This window comes from Hyposmocoma kahamanoa, unplaced genomic scaffold (assembly GCF_003589595.1).
Source record: "Hyposmocoma kahamanoa isolate Upper Pololo Valley unplaced genomic scaffold, ASM358959v1 93, whole genome shotgun sequence".
In the NCBI taxonomy this organism is placed as follows: domain Eukaryota; kingdom Metazoa; phylum Arthropoda; class Insecta; order Lepidoptera; family Cosmopterigidae; genus Hyposmocoma; species Hyposmocoma kahamanoa.
Genome location: NW_020654810.1, coordinates 12,436,520 through 12,460,321, shown reverse-complemented (window position 1 = coordinate 12,460,321; position 23,802 = coordinate 12,436,520). Strand labels below are relative to the sequence as shown.

Genomic DNA, 23,802 nt, shown 5'->3' with positions numbered 1-23,802 from the left:
ATAAAAAAAAATAATTGCACGTTTGACCACCATCTCAACTGACAGAAATTGACGATGAGGTCCACGATAAAGTAAAAATTAAAGCCTATTTTTATCCCGCCTTGAAAAGGCTTAAGTAATACCATTCAGGGAACAAGCATGCAGGCAGGGAAATCTACTCCATAGCAATTCGCCATATAAAAGCGGAAGCTTAACGTTTCGTGTGAATAGGAGTGGAACCCTAACCCAACTTTGACTTTAGTTTATTTATCCCCAATCGTCACTTTAAAGAAGACTAGTGCCAAGTCGTGAAACATGTACGGGTTGAGGCAGTCTTAGGTCCTTGGGTCTTAAGTATTACGTATATGTAACCATACACAGACAAGTAATAATATTATTCATTGGCAGTTCCTATTGTGATATACTGGAAAAGAATGTTTGATTTCGAAGGGCTTAATTGAGATTGTTCTTGATTTGTGAATGGTTCAATAGCTAGCAATATTTTATGTTGTTAAGTACGGAGGTGAAAAGAAATCTTTATTGATTATTTATTTACAAGCTGTCACGTGCTGTGTATGCATAATAGGTACGGACGGCAGTATATCGCTGCCGCAGCTAAACACTGACGTATCGTGTTCCGTTGCTCTGGAGGCGATATTAGAACAAAAATGTGTAGCTCTATGTGGTGTTGACTGTACATAGGTGTTAAAGCGTGTCGCGTCCTAGAGAAACACGGTAACCCTGACGATTTTGGTAAAAAAAATACTTTTTTGTTTTTTTAAATGGCGTATGAAAAATAACCGCACCTTAGAGACACTTAGTGACTTTAGGACGGTACAGCTAAAATCGTTAAGGACACCGTGTGTCTCTAGCACGCATGACGGGTCAATTAACGATTCTAGAAGAAAGCCTTAATTATACATACTAACAATTATATATAATATATGCCATTATTTGTTATGTACACTTGTGTAAATTGACAATTTCTGTAAGCATACTGATTCTCAAACTAGGTGCAATTAGTAGTACCTACTTAATTGCGACTAAATGATAGCACGTAATATTAAGCTATTAAACCACATACCAGTATTAATTTTAGCTATATAGATAATTTTGTTTATATCGAATCGAATACATTAAAGTTTTTCATATCACTGAATATTGCTCTAAGCTGTGCTGAATTAAATGTTACAATTTTGATATTATTTTAGTACTTATATTTCCTTGATTTTTTTAGTAGAGTTATTTTTTAAATTACCCTAGTTTTTATTTTACGCATGTTAGTTGGAATTAACTGTCATTCCAGAGAAATACCCAGAATGTATAAAAAAAATAATTTGTAGTAATATAATTATTAACATTTTATCTTTTTTATGATATCAAGCGATGGGACGAACAAAAGTGACCTTAAGTGACCTTAAGACCTCGGAAGCGACACGCCTATCCATAACAGTTGCAGTGCTATTCACAGTTGAGGAGCACTGCCACTACGCCTGTTACTCTGAGACACAAGTTGACAAGTTCCATGTGCCTGTACCAGCACCCTTATCCTTCAAAACCGAAACACATGTTCACATTGTAGTTCGTAACTGTAATTCGTCTGTGCTCTGCTACGGTCTTATGCTGTGGGGCAATTCAGTAGTCGTAGAAAGTGCGTTAAAGGTTCAGAAGAAGTATGTTCGGGCGATCTGCGGTGCGTGGTTCGACAACAGCTGTAAACCGATATTCAAAAAACTAAACATACTGCCTTTGCTAAGCATATACATTAGGGACATCTGTGTATTTGTCAAAACTTATCCTCAATATTTCAAAACACGTGGTGAAATTAATCAAAGGTAGACTAGAGCAAAAATTATGAATCTTTTGTACCAACCTCGTTGCCATAAAGTAATTTATAAGAAAAACTGTTTCAACATGTGTATAATTATTTTCAACAATTTGCCAAATTAAATTAAATTGTTACAAGGACATACTCTTAAGTTACAATTGACAAAATGACTTTTGATATTGCTTCTATAGTAATAAAAAATATTTAGAGTTTCCAAATACAAATTTACATTAATTTGAAGTGCAATTAACTGTAGAAATCGAACATGAAATTAATATTTGTACATCTCACAGACCACATAGTACATCTGCTTGCAGGTTGAATACAATGTACCTAATTTTATTTAAGACCTTTATCATTACTGTATTCTGGCAAATAAACGTACATATTCTATTCTATTCTATTCATTGCTGTCCGGCGGGCGGCAGAACTAGGTAAAGGCATTAAATATATTAAATACTTCTCGGGATGAACTGTTTCTCAAGGAGCTCTACTGCTAATAAACATCCATTTCTTGATAATTCAACTCGTGTTATTAATACATAGTGACGAATATTCCTTCACACGAAGGTAGTGTGAGGGCAAATGAGTTCAAGGTAGCATTTTTACGTATAAACTTGTTTTAAATAAAGATATAAATCGCGTATCTAAGGAAGCGCACAAGTACAGACGCTCTCGCCACTCGCATTGCTGCAGTCACAGAACAATAAAAAAAGTTTTTTTCCGTGGCTATAATAGCGGGCATGTCTAACGCACACGTTAACAAGATTGGAACGCACTTGGAACAACCGGTTACAGTGTTGGGAATGGGCAGTCATAATTGAATTCTGAAATAGGTATACACTCTATAGCTTGCGCCAGGGCTCCCGCGCCAACGGAGGGGCAGGTCAGTTGTTCTCCGACCCGCCCCCAGACGAGCGAGGCCGTGCACTGCGGGCTCCGGAGTCCCTGTCCAAATCCCGCTGGCCTCACTAGGGATCAGGCGAGCAGCGAACTGCCTTCGCCTTCTCCCCGCACGTCTGCGCCGAAGCGTGTGCGCGTCCGCCGCGTCCTCGCGCACCCGCTCCGCAGCCTCCTTTTGCGACATAACCTCACCGCAAAAGGAGGCCACCGCCTCCCAGGACTCCTCGCTACCGAGCATGGCGGCAACCACGCTCGGCAGCGAGAGGTTCTGCCCTATTGTCCCCGTCAGGGTACGGCGCTGCTCATCATGTGCTGCACGGTGTCATCCGCAGCGCCGTACTCGTGGCACGACGGGGCCGCTTCCCTCCTCGCCATCTTGTGTAGATAGTGACCGAAGCAGGCATGCCCGGTCAGCACCTGCACAAGGTGGTACGACAGTGGCCCGTGGGACCAGCTCACTTACTCTACGAGGACAGGACGGATCGCCCCTATAGTACGAGCTCCATAGGGGGGATCCGCCAAGCCCTCTTTCCACCGGTCCCGTATGCGCTGCGCCGCGAGGCGGCGCTCCCGCTCGACCTCTTGGGGAGCAGGGCGCTCACCTCAGTCGCTCATTCGCCGCCGGTAGGCGTGGACCTCCGCCAGGACCTCGGCTTCAAGGTCCCACGGCGGAGTACCGGCGAGGACGCATGCGGCTGCGCAGGCCACCGTCATGTACGCTCTACATATTCGCAGGGCGACCACCCTCTGAGGCCTCCACAGCAGCGATTTCTTCGCCGTTGATAAGGCCCCATTCCAAATGGCAGCCCCGTATAAAGCCATACTTTAGCCCCTCAGCACCCAATCGTACCCCAGGTTCCACAGTAGTGGTCCTAACACGGAGCCCTGGGATACTCCGCACCTCATTGGGCGCTTGGCGCGCCTCCCTTCCCTCGTTTGGTAGAGCACCACCCTGTCCACCAGACGGCTGAGGTACCTGGGGAGCTTGTGGTACCTCAGCGCCTCCCTGATAACGGCGAAGGGGAGAGTGCCGAAGGCGTTGGCTATGTCCAGAGACACAGCCACTACATCCTCCCTCTCGCCGTTAGCATCCTCCACGATGTGTCGCAGCGACCCCAGGGTGTCCAAGGTGGAGAGTCCAGCCCTGAACCCGTACTGTCGCTGCGACACATCGGGGCCTGTCCCCCACAGGTGAGCAACTGGAGTACCTGGAGACCAATGAAATCTTACCATCGAACAATCTAATTTCAGAAAGAGTCGCCGTAGTTGATATCCAGACTTTTGCTGTCTAATATCATTTACTATAATAAATATTTGTATAGTATTGTAATACTGAAAATGGTTTACTTGCTATATCTGCGGTTGTACTCAGCGAGTGGAGGTGCGCGGTGAGAATGGGTCCTCTGTGCTTTCTATTAGTTACCAAAAATGGGTACCTCAAGATTTCGTGGACCAGTTTTAAGGCATGTATTTAAATGATCTCTTTTTAAATTTGCAAAAGCAACAGGCAAAAAATCTAAACAGTTATCTTTTTTAATTATTAATTCTCTTTCTCTGAGACATAAAATAAATTAAATCGATCGATATCTTAATCTGTTCTGAGGTACGCAAAAAATGTTTGATTTATATAAATTAATTTTGATAGTTTTATGTTGGGCCGCAAAACTAAGACAAATGAGCGTTACAAATAAAATTTAGATACTTATTTTTAGAAATAAGTAAATGTTGATTATATTTGTATACTAATATTGTGTCAATTATAATATAATTTGACTTGAAAACATGTTCCGAAACGCAAGCAAATTGGCTTCTGGCACTCGCCAGTCGCTGCCGCGACACGATCGCTTCGCTCGCTCGGCTCGTGCTGCTTTTTCATATCCTAACCTAATGAATGGAGGGCGCAACCAGGCAATCAAGATTTAGTAGGAAATCGATATCAATACTCAAATCAACGTCAAGATATACTGGTTATAAATGTCATCAATCGTTAAAAGAAGAAGACCAATTAATAAGAAAAAAGAATAAAATATTATTTTGAGTGTTACCTTGAATGAAATTCATTTATAATTTATCCGTAGATCAACTAATATAGATGGAACAATGAATATATATATCAATCAAACATAAAAAATATAGTTAAAAAAGTGCACATTTACAATATATTAAGTATTTCTTTGAGGATCAAATAATATTATCCCCCGTTTCAATCATTCTATACACTGCAGAAATCATGGGTAGCGTTAGGAATTGTATGCGCCATCTGCATGCCGACGACTTACAAATTTACGTTTCTTTTAAACCTGTTGAACCGCGATCCGCTGTCAGTCAACGGAATTGCCCAATGGTTAGAGTTAAACAATCAAATAAAGCAGTACTGAATTCGTGCAAAACAATGCAGTTGTCCACAAACAATTATAGCTGGTAGTTGTCAGTCTGCAGAGTTGTGTATCAGAAATGCTTTGTCACTTTTTTCATTACTCAAAGTCTATTGTTAATGCATCAGGGACTTAGAGGATGGAAAAAAAAGAAGTCAGGGATGTTGGAATTTTATTCGTCGTTTTCTTAATTATCTTTGTTTATTTAAATCTAAAAAAGAATATTATGTACTCTATTATTTAGATTTTTTTCAAATTAAACACATATATAGATAGGACGTGGTAGCCTAATAGTTTGATCTACCGCCTCTCAAGCAGAATCCGCGCTCGTACCTCTAAGTTTCTCGGAATTTATGAGCGAAATTTAATTTAAAATTTACCATGAGTTTTCAGAGAAGGAAAACATCGTGATGAAACCTGCTTGTCGAAAAAAGTTCACAACCCTCGGAAAACGTGTGAAGTCTCCAACTTGCCTTGGGCCCGCAGCTTGTCGGAGTATGGCCTACTCTTCGCATGAGAGGAGACCCGTGCCCAGCAGTGGGTCGTAGAAGTGGGTTGTTGATGAATACGCATTATATAATGATAATATACACGTATATCATTTGCTAAGGCCCATTAAATGATTATAGTGAAATTTTCCTATTTAATATCTATGTAAACAAATACAGACTGATAACTTTTTATTCTGCGTAATAATTCCAGTGAATTGCCAGTACTCATATTAGTCATGATAGACAATAATAAATTGATAAAACGCGTTCAACTCAGTCATTCACTTTGATAAGTATCGGTCTTCTACAAGGTAAAGTGCTTTTTTAAAGTACTTATAATGCTATCATCAAAAACTTTAGATTACTTCTTTCTCAATGTAGAGCCCGCATATGCTATTTCGTTTTTTTTATTATAGAAGGAAATGAATTTCCTTCAATAGTACTTAGTTCCTCTAGCTTGTCATACTTACACTACATATACAGGTAATAAATAAGTTCTTAATTATAACTAAATATATGAATATTAGCACCAGTTCAACGAGAGGATGGTAGTTGGAGATTTCGCTCTTACGGCGAAATAGAAGAGCTCGTCGCCCAGCTAAACATCTTCTTTGTCTTCGCTGGCTCGGCCACTTAGAAAGGATGGGAAAGGATCGGAAGGATCGGAACGTAAAGAGAGCCTATCTGTGTCGACCTACTGGACGTAGACCGGTTGGTCGTCTCAGGTGTCCCTGGAGCGACGCCGCGGATGCGGCCCTACACGATCTAATAGCCATCAAGTGGCGAGAGACTGTACATAACCAAAAATACGCAATTCGTCAGCAGTATTGCGAGGTACAAATAAGATCAAATTCCTTATTATTTTGTACTTTCTGTACGTAAAATATTTTTTACTTTACAGATAAACGCTTAGCTTGTTTATAGACCCTTGTTAAAAACAAATTGGATATGTCTGCAACATTATTATTCTAAGAAAAGAAGTTGGCTATCAGCGTACAGTCAAACACAATAGTGTGTGTAAACACAATAGCCCTTAAAAACTGAAGGTCTACACGGCACACGCATCAGTTTCCGTAGTTGACGTGTCCTGATCGTCTATTCTAAGATTAATTTATGATTTGGAAATACATATGTAAGTTTGTTTTTCAAATAAGTAGTTAGTATTTTCAACTGTAAGTAAAACTTAAAAGAAATTTAATTTTGTGCAAAAATTACCTTTGTAAATTTTGAAAGTGACAAATTTTTGGGTGTCTATAAAATGCATTGATTCTGAAGCATGTCCATAAATTAATTCAAGTGTAATTAGAAAATGCCATTTTAAGTTTTGTTTGTTTTGTGAAAATTCAAATAGGTATATGGTACCTTAAACATTACAAACCAGAGGTTTCCAAACTTTTTTGTCTAGCAGACCACGTGCCAATTTTTCTGTTTTACGTAGTCCCTCTACCTTTTTAATATGTTTACTTTAAATGCGTTTTTAACTAACGACACAGTGCTACTTGGTAAGTTTAACTGTTTGGTAAGAAAGTTTAAAAACCCCATGTTATGTTTTATACATTTATAACGGAATATGTTATTTATAATGAAATATGTACTTCAATTTAAATGTCTTAGTCTTTTTGTCTTGTTTAGTTAGAAACTATCAATGTAATGTAGACTATTTCGTTTAGGGAAAGTCAAAATTTTAGTCACATCCTCAGTAAAACTCTTATTTTTCACATCCGTTGGTTGGTTGGAGTAGACCCCATCAAGGGTGTCGATATAAACCACTTTGGGAATCGTCGACTCTGTGTCCACAAGCAAAATAGACGCTACGAACGACGTCGCGGTCGGATACCAGCACATTACACCATACTAAACCTTGTACAAATATACCTATATATATAGATTGTTGAATTTAATGTAGTAAATCTAGTTATTGGTTCAAATACGCAAAAATATTTGACCATCAACTTCAAGGCTATTTTAGCAGCAGTAGAACTTTTTGTGAAAGAGTTGTCTAGGAAAGTACTGCCACCTTACCTATTTCTACCGCCAAGCAGTAATGTGGGCATTACTGCTTTCCGGTTTTGAAGAGTAAGTAAGGGTGGTGGTGAAACTACAGGCACATGGGACTTGTCAACTTTATGTCTCAGTGTGATGGGCGCAGCAACTGTTATGGATAGACGTGTCGCTTACCACCAGCCGCACGCCTTGTTCGTCCCGTCACCTGAAAGCGTAAAAAAATATAGAAAATGAACAAAAACCAGGACATTATCATTAAGTACAAGTCGCGTTCAGCCTCGGCTGTCGTGATATTGCACTTTTTGCCGCCATTGTCGTAATGGGCCAATATCCCTGTGGCCTTCGAGTATTGGCTGAATACCACGCGTTTATTATGTTGTTGTACGTATCATGATCCATTGTGCAGGGTCACTTATAGGTAGAGATTTTTATGCCCCAACTGCCACATTTCAATAATATGTGAATAAAGTACCTGTATTATAATTTTGTCGTTTAATAGATAATTCATAAACGTTCTAACAAAGTCGTTAGTAATTTCTTAAGTATTTATTGACAGATAGAAAACGTAGAAAACAGCGTAAAATATTACAAGTTCTGAAGAGTCTATACGACCTCAAATAGCTTTAGTTGATTTTGCATACCAGTAAAAGTGTTGAACTTTGGAAAAAAATATATAGAATAATTTGAGGATATATACTGATTACTATATGTATAGTGCGAAAACACGATTCCTAAAAATTTTTACTCAAGAAAAAAAATCTCAAACTGACTTCGAAATCTTGCAAGAAAACCGCTGTATGTATTCAATAGTTACTTTACATATACCAATGATTTTTCTTTAATTACGTTTGTAAAAAAATAAATTCCGAAATAAAGCCAGTGTCCCTGCAGCTCGACATAAGCAAAATGAACCGTATTAGTACGGGGAAAATTTGAATTCGAACTGAGGTAATATCGACTCTTATAGGTCACTCAAGAAAATAGTAACGTGTATGATACTACTTTTTTCTTTGTTCTTGGCCTTTCGCTGTAAGCGTTTCAGCCACTTCGAGGTTTTTGATTTGTCTCGGGTCTCAGTATGGTCTCAGTGTGGTATGGAATGCGATAAAAGAGATCGAGTTTCTATAGAAAGAATTTCTCCAAAGAGGTAAACAGAGATTTTATAAACACCACGTTTGATAATACTAAAAAAAAGACAATTGCGGTTTTTAATTTACGTTATATAATAATTTCTTTGCAAAAAGTATTTGTTGAAAGATAGAATGACAACTTACAATAATGGATAGCAATATCAAAGGATGTTTGTTAACGTGTGTTATTTATTGTCTTAACAAATTTTTCACAAAAGTTTCATCATCTCTATATTAATCATTAAGTTTGCCTAATCGATCGTCAGTGATATCTATGTTAGTTACCTACTTAATCAGTATAAGGATATAGACTACATCTTGTTAAGTTTTCATAGACCAATGTATAGGTACCTACTTAGGTAGGTTAGTAAAGGTTTATTGGTAATTTTAATGATGGTATCTTTCTTGTAAACAGTAAATAATGGCTGACAACAATGACCGCATCATCATTCCCGACGACGTTGAAGCTGTGAAGGAGGAAGCTGTCAAGTCCAACGTTGTACAGGATGGCGACAGCAAGTGTGTTGGGAAACATTCAGCTGGCACGGGTAACCCCGAAACGACATTAAGGTGTACCGTGTGTGTACCTCCGAATTGCCCACCCGGTTACCAACTGGGAATATATGGCAAATGTCACGAAATCATTGATTAGAATCTAGAATTCTTCTTTTACCTTACAACTTAATTTACTCTAAGTTTTATCTGCTATATTGTCATTTTTAACTTTTTTTGATCCCTAATCTCTATAAAAGAGATCCGTAGCTAGTAGTGGAAGGTACATGGGTTGATACAGTCTTAATTCCGCCCATAAATTGATTTTACATAAAGTGATTTTATTTCATTTGTTTATTTCTGTTATGATTGTAAAAGAATGCATAATTCATCACGGAGTATCAAATACACTGCGTACTTACATATTATGTACTCTGTCAAGGTTATTAAAAAGTGATTAAAAACATGTTTTTATTATTTTTCTTTTGATCATGCAACATTACTTTTTCATGAAAAGAACATTTCATTCTGTATGTTTCCGAGTTGTCACGTGGTATGATAAATAATATAATAATGTAAGTGTTTAATTAATCTAAACTGGTCTAGAAGAACACCTTAATTGTTAGTAAAATTCAGTTGAAGCTTGTACACACAAAGAATTATATTTATGCAGTTATTTGTTACATACAAAAGTGTGAAATAATAGTGTTTTCATAAACAAACTAATTCTCAAACAAGACGCAGTTAGTTTTTTTTATTAATAAATAAGTGAGCATTTAACTTTCATCTCACCTGATGGAAAATGACAATGAAGTCGACGATGGAGCATGCACACCTAAATAATGTACATTCACTCTCGCCTTGAAAAGACCCAAGTTATAACGTTCAGGGAACAAGTCTGCAGGCAGGGAATTCCACTCCATAGCCGTTCGCCATACAAATGTGGAAGCGTAACGCTTGGTGCGAATCCTTGGAATATCCACAACAGAGGGGTGGCACCCCAGCCTACGTCTGGTCCCCCGATGACGGAAAGAGGAAGGCGGAATTAATTCGTGTAATTCCCTTGCACACTCTCCATGATATATCCTGTAGAATAGTACATACATAGGTACATATATACATTCATATCTTCACGCCTGTCTCCCACCGGTGTAGGCAGAGACTATGGACCGCCATCTGACACGCTCCTGACAAACCTCCTTCACCTCGTTCAATTCATTCTCATCAATCTCTTCATATACACCCATTTATTCTTGCTACTTTTGACCTGGCCTTTTTAAGGATATCCCCAATTTGATTGAGATTTGTACGCCGAGGTCTACCTCTCCTCACGCCTCCACTCACATACGCTCTATAAATTGTAGTCCAACCAACCAACCAACCATCATTCATTCTTTCTACTTATCGAAACCATCGAAGTATCCCCCTCTCTGTCCTGATCACTACATAATCTTTCAAACCACAACGCTCTCTTTTACTACACTGTACCTATTATAGTAGTTATTTGTGGTTTCTACTACGGGATAATTTTGAAGTACCTAATGTGGCCACTCAGTGCACACACACATTATTTTATCTACCTACTTTACTTTTAGGTATGTAGGTACGACATTTTGTTTGTATAAATTCGAATATATCATGTTAAACTTGTTTAGAAAAAGTTCTTAAACGTGTTTAGAATTTATATCGATTTTCAAAATTAATTTTGAATGAATTTGATATTTAAGTTTGAAATATTAAATATTTATTTAATATTTTAGTTTTAAACATTAAATATTTATTTAATATTTAAATTAAACTAGTAGCTATATATGCAAATTTAAACAAACAAACGGATACACCAAAAAAGCACAGGTTCGTTTTATCTACCTAATTTAGGTGGCAATTTTTATTGTTTAAGTATTCCAATATATTATATTGAAATACTAAATAATATTTCAGGTTACTACACTCGAATATTAAATAATAATATTCTAGAATATTATAATAATGAAAATTGCTACCAAAAGCAGGTAGAAAAAACTAACCTGAAAATTACTCTAAAACGAAGCAATAATGAAACAAAAATTTTTCTAATAATTAACATCATTTACTTTAAAATATTCATATAATAATTATAATCATACCGGGCCTAAAACTTTTCGTGTCAATCAAAACATAGGGTCTAAGATAAAAAATTAAATATTATTTCTTTCTAGAACCCTGCGTCTCTTAAAATATTGTTTTGATATTTTCCTACGTACGAAAATTATAAATAACCCAGCGTAGCGTAAGTTTTAACAAATGGAGCTTCACTCTCACAGGAATTTCTGAAAAAGAAAACAATTGTTTAACTTCCATTTATTGCACAATACATAATTAAACTATAGTATCCCACGGAGCAAATAGCGTCATCTAATTTTCACGAAATGATTATCACTAATTACTTGTACAGGCTTCTTACCTAGTTGTGGGTTCTTTTTGTTTTCCCAATACTTCAGGACCATTACACGCTCCATGGTCACGGATTGCCTGGACAGCGGCAGATGACAGCCTTAAGAGATGTCTGTCTACCCTTTTTAAATGGAGCGTGTAGCCGTTCCGAAATATTGGGAAAACAAAAGAACACAACGGTGGTAAGAAACCTGTAATTAGTGATAATCATTTAGTGGATAATCACGAAAGCTTTAAAATCTACAATCTTCACGATGTAGTTCTAGCACCAAACAGTTTCAAGGTAAGCAGTAAGTAAGGCATATAAAACCTTACTTAGTGATCTTAAAAACTAGTTAGGTACAATAATAAAGCGCAATCATTATGCATATTGCAAAAAAATACTTTTTTTTCTGATAATAATTGTAATCGAAGAAACTGGTTACCAAGAGCAGTAACTTACACAAAGTGCCAAAGAAGTATAGTTCACGATAATACTGAACAAAATTCACTAAATAACAATATTGAATATTACAATGTTTTACTGCTATGATATTTAATTATTTTTTGTGAAATTACTCCACTAGTTTATTATAATTATTAATACAAAGAACGAAAAGTAACAAAAATTTCTTCGATCCGGTTCGACTACGAATTTTTCTATGTGCTTGTTGCAGATCTTTGTTTTCGGTTTTTAGCGACTTTTATGCCGTAGCGCCATCTGTGAGAAATCTATTTCTTCACTAGCCAGGTACTTTTACAACTACCAGCAGCTGACTAGAGACGTCGCTATAATAATTGTAATTTTAAAGTTTATTGAATGTCACGATGTTTGCTCGTTTACCTAGTGTTATTGTATTTACCTAGAAATGATAACCGATTGATAAATGGTTTCATTGCGATGTGATAAGCCGTGACGGGCGTCGATCCCTGCCGAAGGACATTTTCAAGTACCAATTGCTTTGTTCAATATCCTTCAGCTAGTGTCACGTTAAGCTTGCTTTATTATTCACTGTACGCTTAAAGTAGGCAGGCAGATATTCGCACATACATATAAGAAAAGGTTATTTTCGGGAATTAGCAATAATTTATTTTGTTCAAATAAAAACTAGTTACTCGTGTAATATTATGTAAACTCTGTGCTGATTTTAATAAACCGTGCAGTTTTTTTTATAAGAAGAATCGAAGTGAAGGACAGAATCACAAGTGTACTTAGTTCATTCCAAGCGAAAGGGCAATCTAGAGAAGGGCAAATAAAAACAAAACTTTAAATAATGCAATTAACTATATTTAAAAATTTATACTTAAACGTATAATAATAATAAAATTATATTAATCAGACAACACAAACACAATGCATATTCAAAACTCTGTACATATTATACAGTCATAAACAAAAATTTTCGATACCTTAGCTGCAATCAAATACGAAGATCAAAACACATTCGAGAGTGTATTCAAGGACAACTTTAGGGAAGTAAACCCATCACGATTGATGTCTCGCGCCAATGTGTCGCGTGTTCTTGTAAAAAGCCAACTAAAAGGATGCTCAAGCACATTAATGTGTTTATACTGGGACTACTTCCCTAAAGAGCAGTATTGTCATGCCGAATCCGTTACATAAGTGCGTAACAAATATCACTCATCTCTCAAACAGCATAATCACTACATACACAGCAAACTAACGTGCTAACTACTGAACTGAGATCCATAAGATCGAAACAAACAATCCATCTACTACAACGCACATGTTAAAACTCACGAGTACTTACTCGTCCTCCCAGGGACAGATGTCGTTCCGCTTCTTGCGCTCCTCGAGTTCGCTCTTATTATCACGCTTAACAATATTGGATTCAGAAACCGACGACAGTTCGTCTTTGTGAGCAATTTGTTTCATCGCGTCCGACTCGGACGCCGCCTTGGAATCTCCCGAGACCCTTTGCACAGGCGCCGAAGGCACTTTATCTACGTTGTCGTCGTCCACCCCGGTGTCCTCCCAAACGGCCAGGGGAGCTACCGGCGGTACCGGTAGTCGGCCCGCTTCGACGCTGATGTTCGCCGAAGAAAGCGCAGGCGTAGCCGCACTCGTGCTGGCCACCGAGGAGGCTGTGCTGCAAGTCGCTATAGATGTCTCCGCCGCACTCGTCGGGCTCGCTCGGCCCGTCGAGATCGTGTTTGGCGGTTCCACCGTGGGGGCCATCTCAATCGGTCCGCCTCTTTTGGGACCACTTCCTGGAAGATCGGCGATTTTGCTACTATCTTTACATGAGGCCGGACTGATTTCTTTTATCGTTGACGGTTCTCGGGATAAAGTTCCTCGCACTGAAACGACTTCATCCTCGGGGGATATCGGTCGTTTGGAGTCCTTAGAATCGGACCGTTCGACAATTACGGGCGACGCGCAACCGGCCTTCCCAGCGGTCTCCACACGCACTTCCACTTTCGAAACGTCACTTCTACAGCTATCACAACTAGGAGGTAGCACAGTTTTATCGCCGGCTTGCGCCGGCACAGGCGCGGGCGCCGAGGACGCAGACAACGTGGACGTGGGGCTCGGCGCGGAAGCGTCAGCGATGGGTGTGGGCTCGCGCGGTTCCGTGGGCGTAACATCCACTGAAGCGAACACCGACGAAGGCTCATCAGAGTGCACCAGAGAACGACGGTCTGGCGAGCCCGTGCCGGCTGGTGACTCGTCGTCGGGCGCCGAGCTGACGCTGATAGTGGGCGTGGGGTGCGGGTGCGACGCTGGTGCAGGTGCAGGTGCAGGCGCGGGTCGTGGCGGTCTCGGCGAGTGTGGCGGAGAGCCAAGAGGCGCCAGGTGGCGCGGCTCCACGGCCGATAACCGACGCAGCGGCGGCGGCGCGCCGCGCAGCCCGCCGTCCAGTGTGCTCTGCTGCGGCAGGCGACGTCGTTCGCCCATCGGGCCCCCCACCACTACCGCCGCGCTCAGGTCAGAGGACGAACTGCCCGAATCTGCGGCGGAGTCTTGCCGCCGGCGTGTGGCACCGTACACTCCTTCCCGCGATGCGCTCTCCCACGGCAGTGCTTCGTCCACGCAATCGTCAAGAGGATCCCTACGAAAAGTCCACGATTGTAACAGTGCAGTATTATAGGAAGCGGGTTATCCACATTATTAGAAATTTGTAGGGGCTAACCGGAAGGGGATGTCGCAAAGGTTAGACTGAGAGTGACTGTGCGGCGGTGGGTCGGGCATGCGAGGTGGCTGCGCGGCGCAAACGGCCAGCTCGTGGGCCGAGCCAGATAGCGAGCGGTCAGAGCCGCGTCGGCGCGCCAGTACCACTACGCTGCCGCTCACGCCACTGACGGTCGTTGAACCAGGTTTTTTCTTTACTTGTCCCCCGAAGTTGAAAAACCTATCGACGAAATCATTATTACTCATTTTATGTTCCGTACCGTACGTACAGTACAGTGTAAAAAAATCTAATTGCAATATTAGTGCTTTTTTAGAGGACAGATTGGAGTCTATGCAGGAATACTAACTTTGCTTTCTTCTGATGAACGTTGCGACCCTCGGTGAGCAGGCGTTGGAAATGGTCAGATCGCACGAAACGCGGGTAACAGTCCTTCTTGAGCAGCAGCCCGTACACGTGGTCAGCGGCGTGATCCAACGCGTACCGTGACCCCGACCGCAGGCCCTCCGCAACCTTTTCCGCGGTCGCGCCGTCGATGTTGATCTCACAAGGCGCGCCGGGTTTTAGAAACTCCCTGCGGAATTAGTGAATCACTTTCACACCAACTCGTAAATGAAATACGTTACGTACGCTAAGATTGGCGTAGAACTCACTCGTATATCTCGTCAAGTTTGGTGGGTATTTGCTTGGCAGAGGAACGACGGAGGTCCATGACTGCGAGCCAGAAACGGATATTTTCATGCGAGTACTCCTTGCGCAGAAAGCTGGTGAACTCCTGCAGGCCGGTGGGGTCGGAAAGTAACTCTTCGATAGATAAAGCCCACCGTTGCACGCGTTTCTCGCTTGGCACTTCCACCCTGGTAAAAATAATGTAAACGCAATTTGGTGTAAATTCGTAACGAACCAAATAGATACCTACTGATCGCAAAAAGTGTGCCTTTTATTAATTATCGATGAACTGGTGAGTTAAATGAAATGAGCTGATAATTGAGTACTCACAGAGGACTGTTGATTTGCCAGAAGAGGGTATCATCAGAGATCCAAGGGTTGGAGGGCTGCGGCGCAGTAAGCCATGGATCGTATGGTGCGAAGGTCTCCGAATAGGCCAACAGGGCCTCGAGGGCAATAGAAGTCTTCACCCGCGTACGATCCAAGGATGTTTTCAAATGTTCAATCTGTAACATAAACATACGTAATTTTAGTAGTTGCTTTTTGTACTTTTGTTTCTATACCCATAAAAAAATTAATTAATGTTGTTACTGTCGTCACTTCCTTATATAATTGGTTGATGTGTATCACGATATGTTTCCCGTTTTATTTTTACGCATTTTGGTTTGAGAAATCGATTTGTAAGGATTAGGATTTTTTAGATAAGTTCATTTCTGTTGTAGTGTTGTGTATATACCTCGCGTTTTATTTGCTCGATGTTGCGGCGCTTAGGGCGCTGGTGTCTCGCGCGCACTGGGACAGGACAATGCTCCAAGGCACCAGGCTGCCCCGGCGGCGGTCGTGCCACACGCCAATACGCGCGCTCCTGGCTGTCCGACACGATTTTGTCACCTTTCTTGCGATCTTTCGCCAATCGAACCTATAAACAGTTCATTATAACATGTTAGATATCGAATAAGGAAGAGACCGTTTCATATACGATTATTTTCGTGGGAAATCTGTTTAGCGTGACCATTATACTCGTTGTGCGTTCTTAGTGAGAATCGCAGCGATTTTGATGATCTTTTCTTGCATAGACGTCTAAGGCTTTTACTGACCTGTTCCTCAGCCTGCATAGTGATGAAGTCCCATTTACCGGCGAGGTTCCTTTTGAGGTTGGCGAGGGCCTCTTGCTCGTAGTCCTCGAGGGCATGCCGCTGCTTGTTGCGCAGGGTGCGTTTCACGAGGTAGATGGCGTACTCAACGTTGTCAGGACCCAGTGAGGGCGCGTTGGAGCCGCCAGCGGCCACGCGCGGCGCCTGCCACGGCCAGTAGTATGGGCTCTAGAATCGTACATACACATTCATATGTAGCCAACTGTATGTCGTGCCTTATACTTTACACTTAAGACCGTGTTATACTTGATAAGGCACATGTTTGAATGAAAATGACTTGTCCGTTATATCAAATATATTTTTATTTCAATCTAAATGACGGTTTTGTACTAACATCGATACTTCCAATGAACACTACGCCAACTTTATTTTGTCATTTTGATCATTTTCTTTTATTTTTGTAAACAGCCATATTTATTTACTAATATTATGCTGCTCGAATTTTGTGAAAAAAAGAAAGGAATAAAAAACAAAGTTAGAATTAAAAACAATAACAACGAATTTTGTGAAAAAAAATAAAGAAAATGCAAATTAGGTAATATAAAAATTATTTCAAAAAAATATTTAATTTTCCGCATATTGAACAAAGGTGTGAATTGTATAAAAGAGGATAAGGATTGACTTTATGTGTGAATTTGAAATGTTATGTCTGAGATCGGTCGCTTATTCACGACAAACGTCTGCCACGTGTTAAATTTCATAATAATAAATACCTCTTATCAATTTATTAGAAAGTCAGGTATTTTGGGAATACCTATAAATTATTTATTGCACATAGTTACTTACTTGAAATCGATAAAGAGAAGAATCATCTTTCAATACGAGGTTTTTCAAATCGTTGACAGGAAAGAAGTACCCGTATTGGCAGAGTTGATTAGCTAAGTTTATTGCTTCAACTGAAATGGAAAACACAAAACACATTAGGAATATTAGACGAAATAAGTGTGTAAAATCTTGGACTGCAAGAAGATAAATATTAAGTTTATTTATGTACTTTAGAAATATTGTTAAAAGTAATTTAACAACGATAGTATAAGTATAAGTATTACGAAGTAGCTAAATTTGGGTATCTTAATATGGGATGTAATCGTTAAGTGTGCCCAGGCGATTATTCCATAAATAAAGAGATATCATAAACCTTTAAACAGACGTGAAAGTATGTTACATAATGAGTAAAACGACATCAATAACTTTTTTTAAATAAAACTAGGAGTATCCAAAATTTTAACGTGAAACGCTTCCATTCTTTAATATGACATTCGTAGAGAAAATTTAATTGACTTACAGAAGAGGTAACAGTAAGTTTACAGATAACGAAACTGCTATAAGTCACAAAACAATTATTCAGTTGTATAAAAACAAAGTGATGTGAAAGTAAGTACCTACTTAATAAAGCATTTCTACGATACGATAGTAAATGTACCATTTTTTCCCATACAACCATTAAACGCTTTAAAAGTTAAATTAAAGCGTTTAACATTCAAATTTTGGATATTTCTAGTTTTATTTTTAAAATATAGAAATAATCGTCTTGGCACACTTAACGATTTACACCCTGTATGGATAATGTTTGTAATTGGAAATTGAACCTACCATTACTAGTTTCATCAAGATTGAACCGATCCATTAGCCATTCGACAAGATCGTAACCTGAAAAAAACAACAACATTCACATAATTTTTTCACGGACTCAGAAAAGTTATTTTTAATCCCCGTCGCAAAAAGAGGGGTTATAAGTGTGAAGTAAGTGTATCTTCGGAAGTATGTATCTGTGGCATCGTGGCAAATAGATGGACTCGTTTCAAAACGTTTTTTCTTTCATTTGAAGGCTAATTTAACTGGGATTGTCCTAAGAACCAGAGAAGGTTCATTTGCTCAACTGTTTAAAGATCATCTCTTTTCCCAGTTAACATAGCTGCAGAGATCTCAGGTATAAAATGGATATTTATTTTATTTCCACTTGCCGATGAACTTGAAATTTGGTATTCTATGGAAATGTTCGACGATTTTTTTTTAATATAATATCAAGTGACGGGACGAACAAGTTGTGCGCTTGATTGTAAGCTATACAGTTGTCCATAACAGTCACTCAGAGATTTAAATCGCAAAGATCTGAGGGGTACTGCCAATGCGCCCGTCACCCTGAGACATAAGTTGACAAGTTCCATGTGCCTGTAATTTCACCAGCACCCTTACCCTTCAAAATTGAAACGCAGTAACGCTGACAGTAATGCTTGGCGACAGCAATAGGTAAGGTGGCAGTACTTCCCTGTACGAACTCTTTCACGAGGAGCTCTACTGCTACAAAAATATTACAATAATATGGTAATCTTGATCTGAAGCTGTAAGCCCGACAGTCAGTAGACTAGCCTATTCAATTACTTACGATACAATTATTATGGTTGGGTTCTTTAAATTGGCCTCAACAAGTTGTTAACTTACAGATGGTGACTTTATTGGCTTTTCTCGAGTAAGTACTTCCACTGTTTTGTACCGGGAATTGTTTAAGTTTTAATTTAAGTTTTCTTGACTTGTACTTATGCAAAATCACTCACAGCAATGGACGGGTCACTGCTGTGAACAACAAAAACATCAATGCTGTGCGACGTATGATCAAAACAGACAGGCATGTGACATACCACGAGATTCGGGCATCTTTAGGCATAGGCCAGAAACAAATACAATCAATACTACACAAACATTTGAGTGTGAAGAAGCTATGCTCTCGGTGGATCCCACACAATTTGACTGAGGCTCAAAAAACAGATCGCGTCACTTGGTGCAATGCCATGCTTGCCAGATTCAACGAAGGGGCGTCAAATTTGGTGTGGGATATAGTAACAGGTGACGAAACATGGATTTATAGTTACGATCCCTAAATAAAGCAGCAATGGAGCGTATGCGTCTTTCAAGACGAGCAGAAACCAACCAAAGTGGCGCGCGTGCAAAATGCCTCCAATCGGATGATTGCTTCTTTTTTAATAAAACTGGATACGTGGCTACTGTTGCTTTGGAGAATGGTTGTGCCGTGAATAGTGATTGGTACACGACTATTTGTTTGCCGAAAGTTATTGATAAACTCCGTAAAAATAACCGGAAAGGCCGTATCATCTTGCAGCACTATAATGCCAGTTCTCACACGGCCAGGCAAACAATTGAAGTGAAAACATTTTTGAAGGTGAACAACGTTGACCTTATGAACCATCCTGCGTATAGTCCCGACCTGGCACCTTGTGTCTATTATTTATTTCCAAAAATTAAGAACCAGTTACGCAGTCAACGATTTTCATCACCTGAAGAAGCTGTCGAAGAGTATGAAAAATAAGTTTCAGAGATTGTCACGGAGAAGTGGCATAAATGTTTTCGAAATTGGCTCATTCGTATGAAAAATTGCATTAACGCTAAGGGAAAATATTTTGAAAAAGAATAAATTCATTTCTGACCATTTATAGTATTTTTTTCTTATTCTTTCCGGAAACTTATAGTGCGCCCCACGTATACTGCTTCAACTCTATTTATAATTTCACCCAAACGATAACTTTACTATTATAATTTGATTATGCATGATAGAATTAATAATAAAAAATAATTAATAAAACGTAGTTTATTATTATTATTATTATTCAATTTATTTGGTCAGTCAACAATTGTTACACCAATAAAAGATCAGAAAACATACATGCAAAAAAAACTTATAACTAAGTGCACAATCTATTATAGGCCGACACTACATGCATAATAAATTGTTGCAGAGTAAAATGAAACTTACAAAAAGAAGTTTTTTAGAAAAGAGTCAGGGAATAATTTTAAGGTTTTCTTGAATACTTTAAAAAATAATTCATTAAAGCCGCTGCACAACTAAAGATAATATAACATTAGGATATGATGACTATTGTAAATCAATTCAGTTTACGATTATGCTAATTTTATTATAAAATAACTACCCCAAAAGTTCGTGGAATTACATTACTATTATTTTATTTTATTGAAATCACTTACGGGTGGAATATTTTCATCAAATCTGAATGAGATCAAGACTGAGGTAGGTACCCTTTTTCCAACAAAAAAGAAACATTAAAATCGACTCATAAATGCTGTAAATGAATCATTGCGAAACATACATAAAAATACGGACTAATTGAGACCTCCTCCTTTTTTGAAGTCGGTTATAACATGGTTTTTTATTATTATATTAATTCACACACACACAGCGTTGTTAAATAATAATTTGTCTATAATCGAGAAGTACATATTGCAAAATAGAATCTACATATACCTATACGTTAAAACTATATTCATTATGACGTACCTATATAGGTTTTTATTTAAAATTATTTATTCAAAACACAATACTGAAATGAAAACTATAGTAAGATTGATTTTAAAAATCCTTTGAAAGGTTTATACGAAGTTACAATGTATCGCAAAACAACTCAAGTAGCACTTTTATAAACTTGTTTGCATTTCTTAGCATTAGTAAGCATATCTACATATAGGTGTACAGGTATTTTATTGAGAATATCAGGCAGTACCTACGTACCTCGCAGTCTTCATACCGTAGTAGGTATGCACTAGTGATTCTGGGCTGTTGATACGTAGGTCGGTACATCAATGGTACATAATGACACGCATTGGACTTGGTCTGCGCGTGTTCATTAAAAAACTGATACGTATTCGGTATTGTAGGATCGTTTAATATTATATAGGTATAACGAGACAATATAATCAACGGAAACGATAAAGTACTATAACAGAAAGAGTAGGTGAGAGTCCTACAGGGTAGTATTATTGATCCACAAATATTTATAATATACATATGTTCTTCCTAAATAAAAGAAGAAACACTCGCATGTAGTCTTTGAAAATGATGCTGCAGTTTCGTTTGTAAAGCAAAACCAAAAGAAATATAATTTTGAGCAAAACAAACTAGAAAAATTTACGTTACTGTAGTAAGACAGAAATTTACAGCTTGCTTTAGAAAGACAAAACTAACGCTACGTTTATGTTAGAAATGTTTTTGTTACTGTATCTCGCGCCTGCAATGATTTATTTTATGGCATTAATACATATTTTATTTAAAATAAAACTTAATTTGTTTTCTCTCAGAAAATGAAACATTTATCAAGGCTTATCCTATTTATCGTGGTTGTATCTATTTGAACGAAATGTCTAAACATGTAGTAGTAGTTCGTTTATACAAAAAAAAATTAAAGTTTGTATATATCATAAAGGGAGTGATATTGAACTTATCTCAATAGCTATTGAGATAAGTTCAATATCACTCCCTTTCAAAAAGCTTGTAGGAAGAGTTGTGGCGGTGAATAAGCTGCATATATGATATTGGACCGTTATTGATTTTACCATTAGGCGCTGACTTGGTAATTTAGGGTTGGACCTTAACTGTAGGCATGCATCATTGCTGTACATACGAAACGTGTCTTTACTTTGCTGAAATTTTATGCAGCCCTCTAGCTTAGCTCTTGCTGAAATTTTATGAGTTCCATTACAATGGCATAACAGTTGTATAAAGTGCTTCATAAGTTGCAATAAGTGATTAGCATCATATTAATGTAACTTAACTTCACTTTTGGGAAGATGGAGCAAATGAATGCGAGCTGACAAATAAGTCAAAAGATAATTGTATAAATACAATATATATAAACTTCAAGACACATAATTCGAGCCACCTCGTATCAGTATTAAATGCTCTAAGCTTAAACAATGTTAGATTGATCAAGAACTATCCTACGCAATTTTGAAATTAGTATATTAAAAATCTTTTCCATAAGTCCTTGTTGGAAATTTGGAGTTGCAAAACCGGGGGAAACCTTATTCTTCGATGATAAAACTATTTTTGTATTCTAGCCCTTTAAGGCAAAAACGGGAGGTGGCTCGAATTATGTGCCCGGGACTATATATAAAAAATAAAGTGAGCTTTAAATCAGCCATCTTTAAAATAGTTATAGTGATAAAACTTTTAACGTATACCTTATTATTGCGTTAATATTTAAGCGGCTAAATACGCTTTCAAATTCACTGTTAATTATGTAGCTTTTCGATTAACTATAACACGCGTTTAAACTAGTATTTGCATATTAAATACCAGGTATGTTACTGATTGTTATTGAATATTAAATAAAATTATTAGTTATCATTTGAGGTGGGTCTTAATTATAATATATAATCGAAAAGATACCCGTCTCTACGTGATACGGTGTCTCCAGCGGTGAATACTTGCCAGGTGAAGCCTGAAAACCAGCAAATTGCCGTGGATTTTTCGTTTTCTTCGATAAAGATTTAAGCATTGTTTTATCTTAAATGTTGTGTGTTTTCTGTTCAAGAAGTTTTGTGGTATTTTTATTTTATTTATTTATTTATCGACAGCTTACTCCCTATAATTAGTTCTTAGAACATTGACAAAAATAAAATAATCTTCACTAAAATAATTCGAAAAAGACCACAAAGAATTTTAATTTATAAGGAAGTACATAAGATGCACTTTCATTGAACATAATGTCCAAAAAAAAATTTCCCTTGATTTCCATAAAAACCTATGAATAAATCTAATTGCAACAACTTTCTACTCATAAGGGGAATTGATTTCTCACTTATACCATACTAACACATACTGACATAAGGAAATATTTTTCCACTAAAACGAATTCTAACATGGTATACGAGTAGGTAAATATAATCTCGCCAGTAAAAAGACAATTTATTACCAGTAAAATATTTTTTTATTTAATTAAACGAACTTTCAAGGCATCTTGTGTCCCATTAACACTAAACGCGTAAGTGGTTAATGGATGGAACTAATATAAACCGAAAGGTGGTATCTTCGATATTGCCAAAACAGTTATGCAACTTAAAAATTGTTTACCGAATTCTAAACCGCTATATTATATCAATGAAAGTAGTAATAGGATGCAATTTCCACCAGTGTGTTGGTTGCATGCCTACATAGTATAGCACGCACTTATAACGTTGTGTTGTTATTGATTTTATAATCAAAGGCCTGCTCAATAATGTGGTTTCCATTTCTAAGCTATTTGTAGAGTGAGTCCAGGTATACTGGTTGAGTACGTAGATAGAATAGTAGAAGAGTCACGATTGTTTTTGAAAGACTGCTACTTAGTATTATTATGACTATAATTATATATTCGTATACCATACGTAACATATGAATTTAAATTTGAGCAGTAGAGCTCTTTGT

The 23,802-nt window shown here is 38.1% G+C and overlaps 1 protein-coding gene across 3 annotated transcripts in view; it reads right to left on the bottom strand.

The window, feature by feature from the left end:
- Positions 1-11,341: 11,341 nt before the first annotated feature.
- Positions 11,342-23,802, bottom strand: part of LOC113237210 — a 34,346-nt gene continuing 21,885 nt past the window's right edge. For 2 of the 3 annotated variants that reach the window (XM_026473549.1, XM_026473550.1), the window contains 10 exons: positions 18,183-18,239; positions 17,376-17,485; positions 16,533-16,757; positions 16,172-16,354; positions 15,766-15,941; positions 15,420-15,623; positions 15,116-15,340; positions 14,770-14,988; positions 13,387-14,688; positions 11,344-11,511 (listed from right to left, as the gene is read on the bottom strand). In XM_026473549.1, the coding sequence (XP_026329334.1) occupies positions 11,451-11,511; positions 13,387-14,688; positions 14,770-14,988; positions 15,116-15,340; positions 15,420-15,623; positions 15,766-15,941; positions 16,172-16,354; positions 16,533-16,757; positions 17,376-17,485; positions 18,183-18,239 (2,762 nt within the window). In that variant the 3' untranslated portion in view covers positions 11,344-11,450. Of the gene's footprint in view, positions 11,512-13,386; positions 14,689-14,769; positions 14,989-15,115; positions 15,341-15,419; positions 15,624-15,765; positions 15,942-16,171; positions 16,355-16,532; positions 16,758-17,375; positions 17,486-18,182; positions 18,240-23,802 lie in introns of those variants that run through there. The other variant, XM_026473551.1, reaches the window with a different exon arrangement.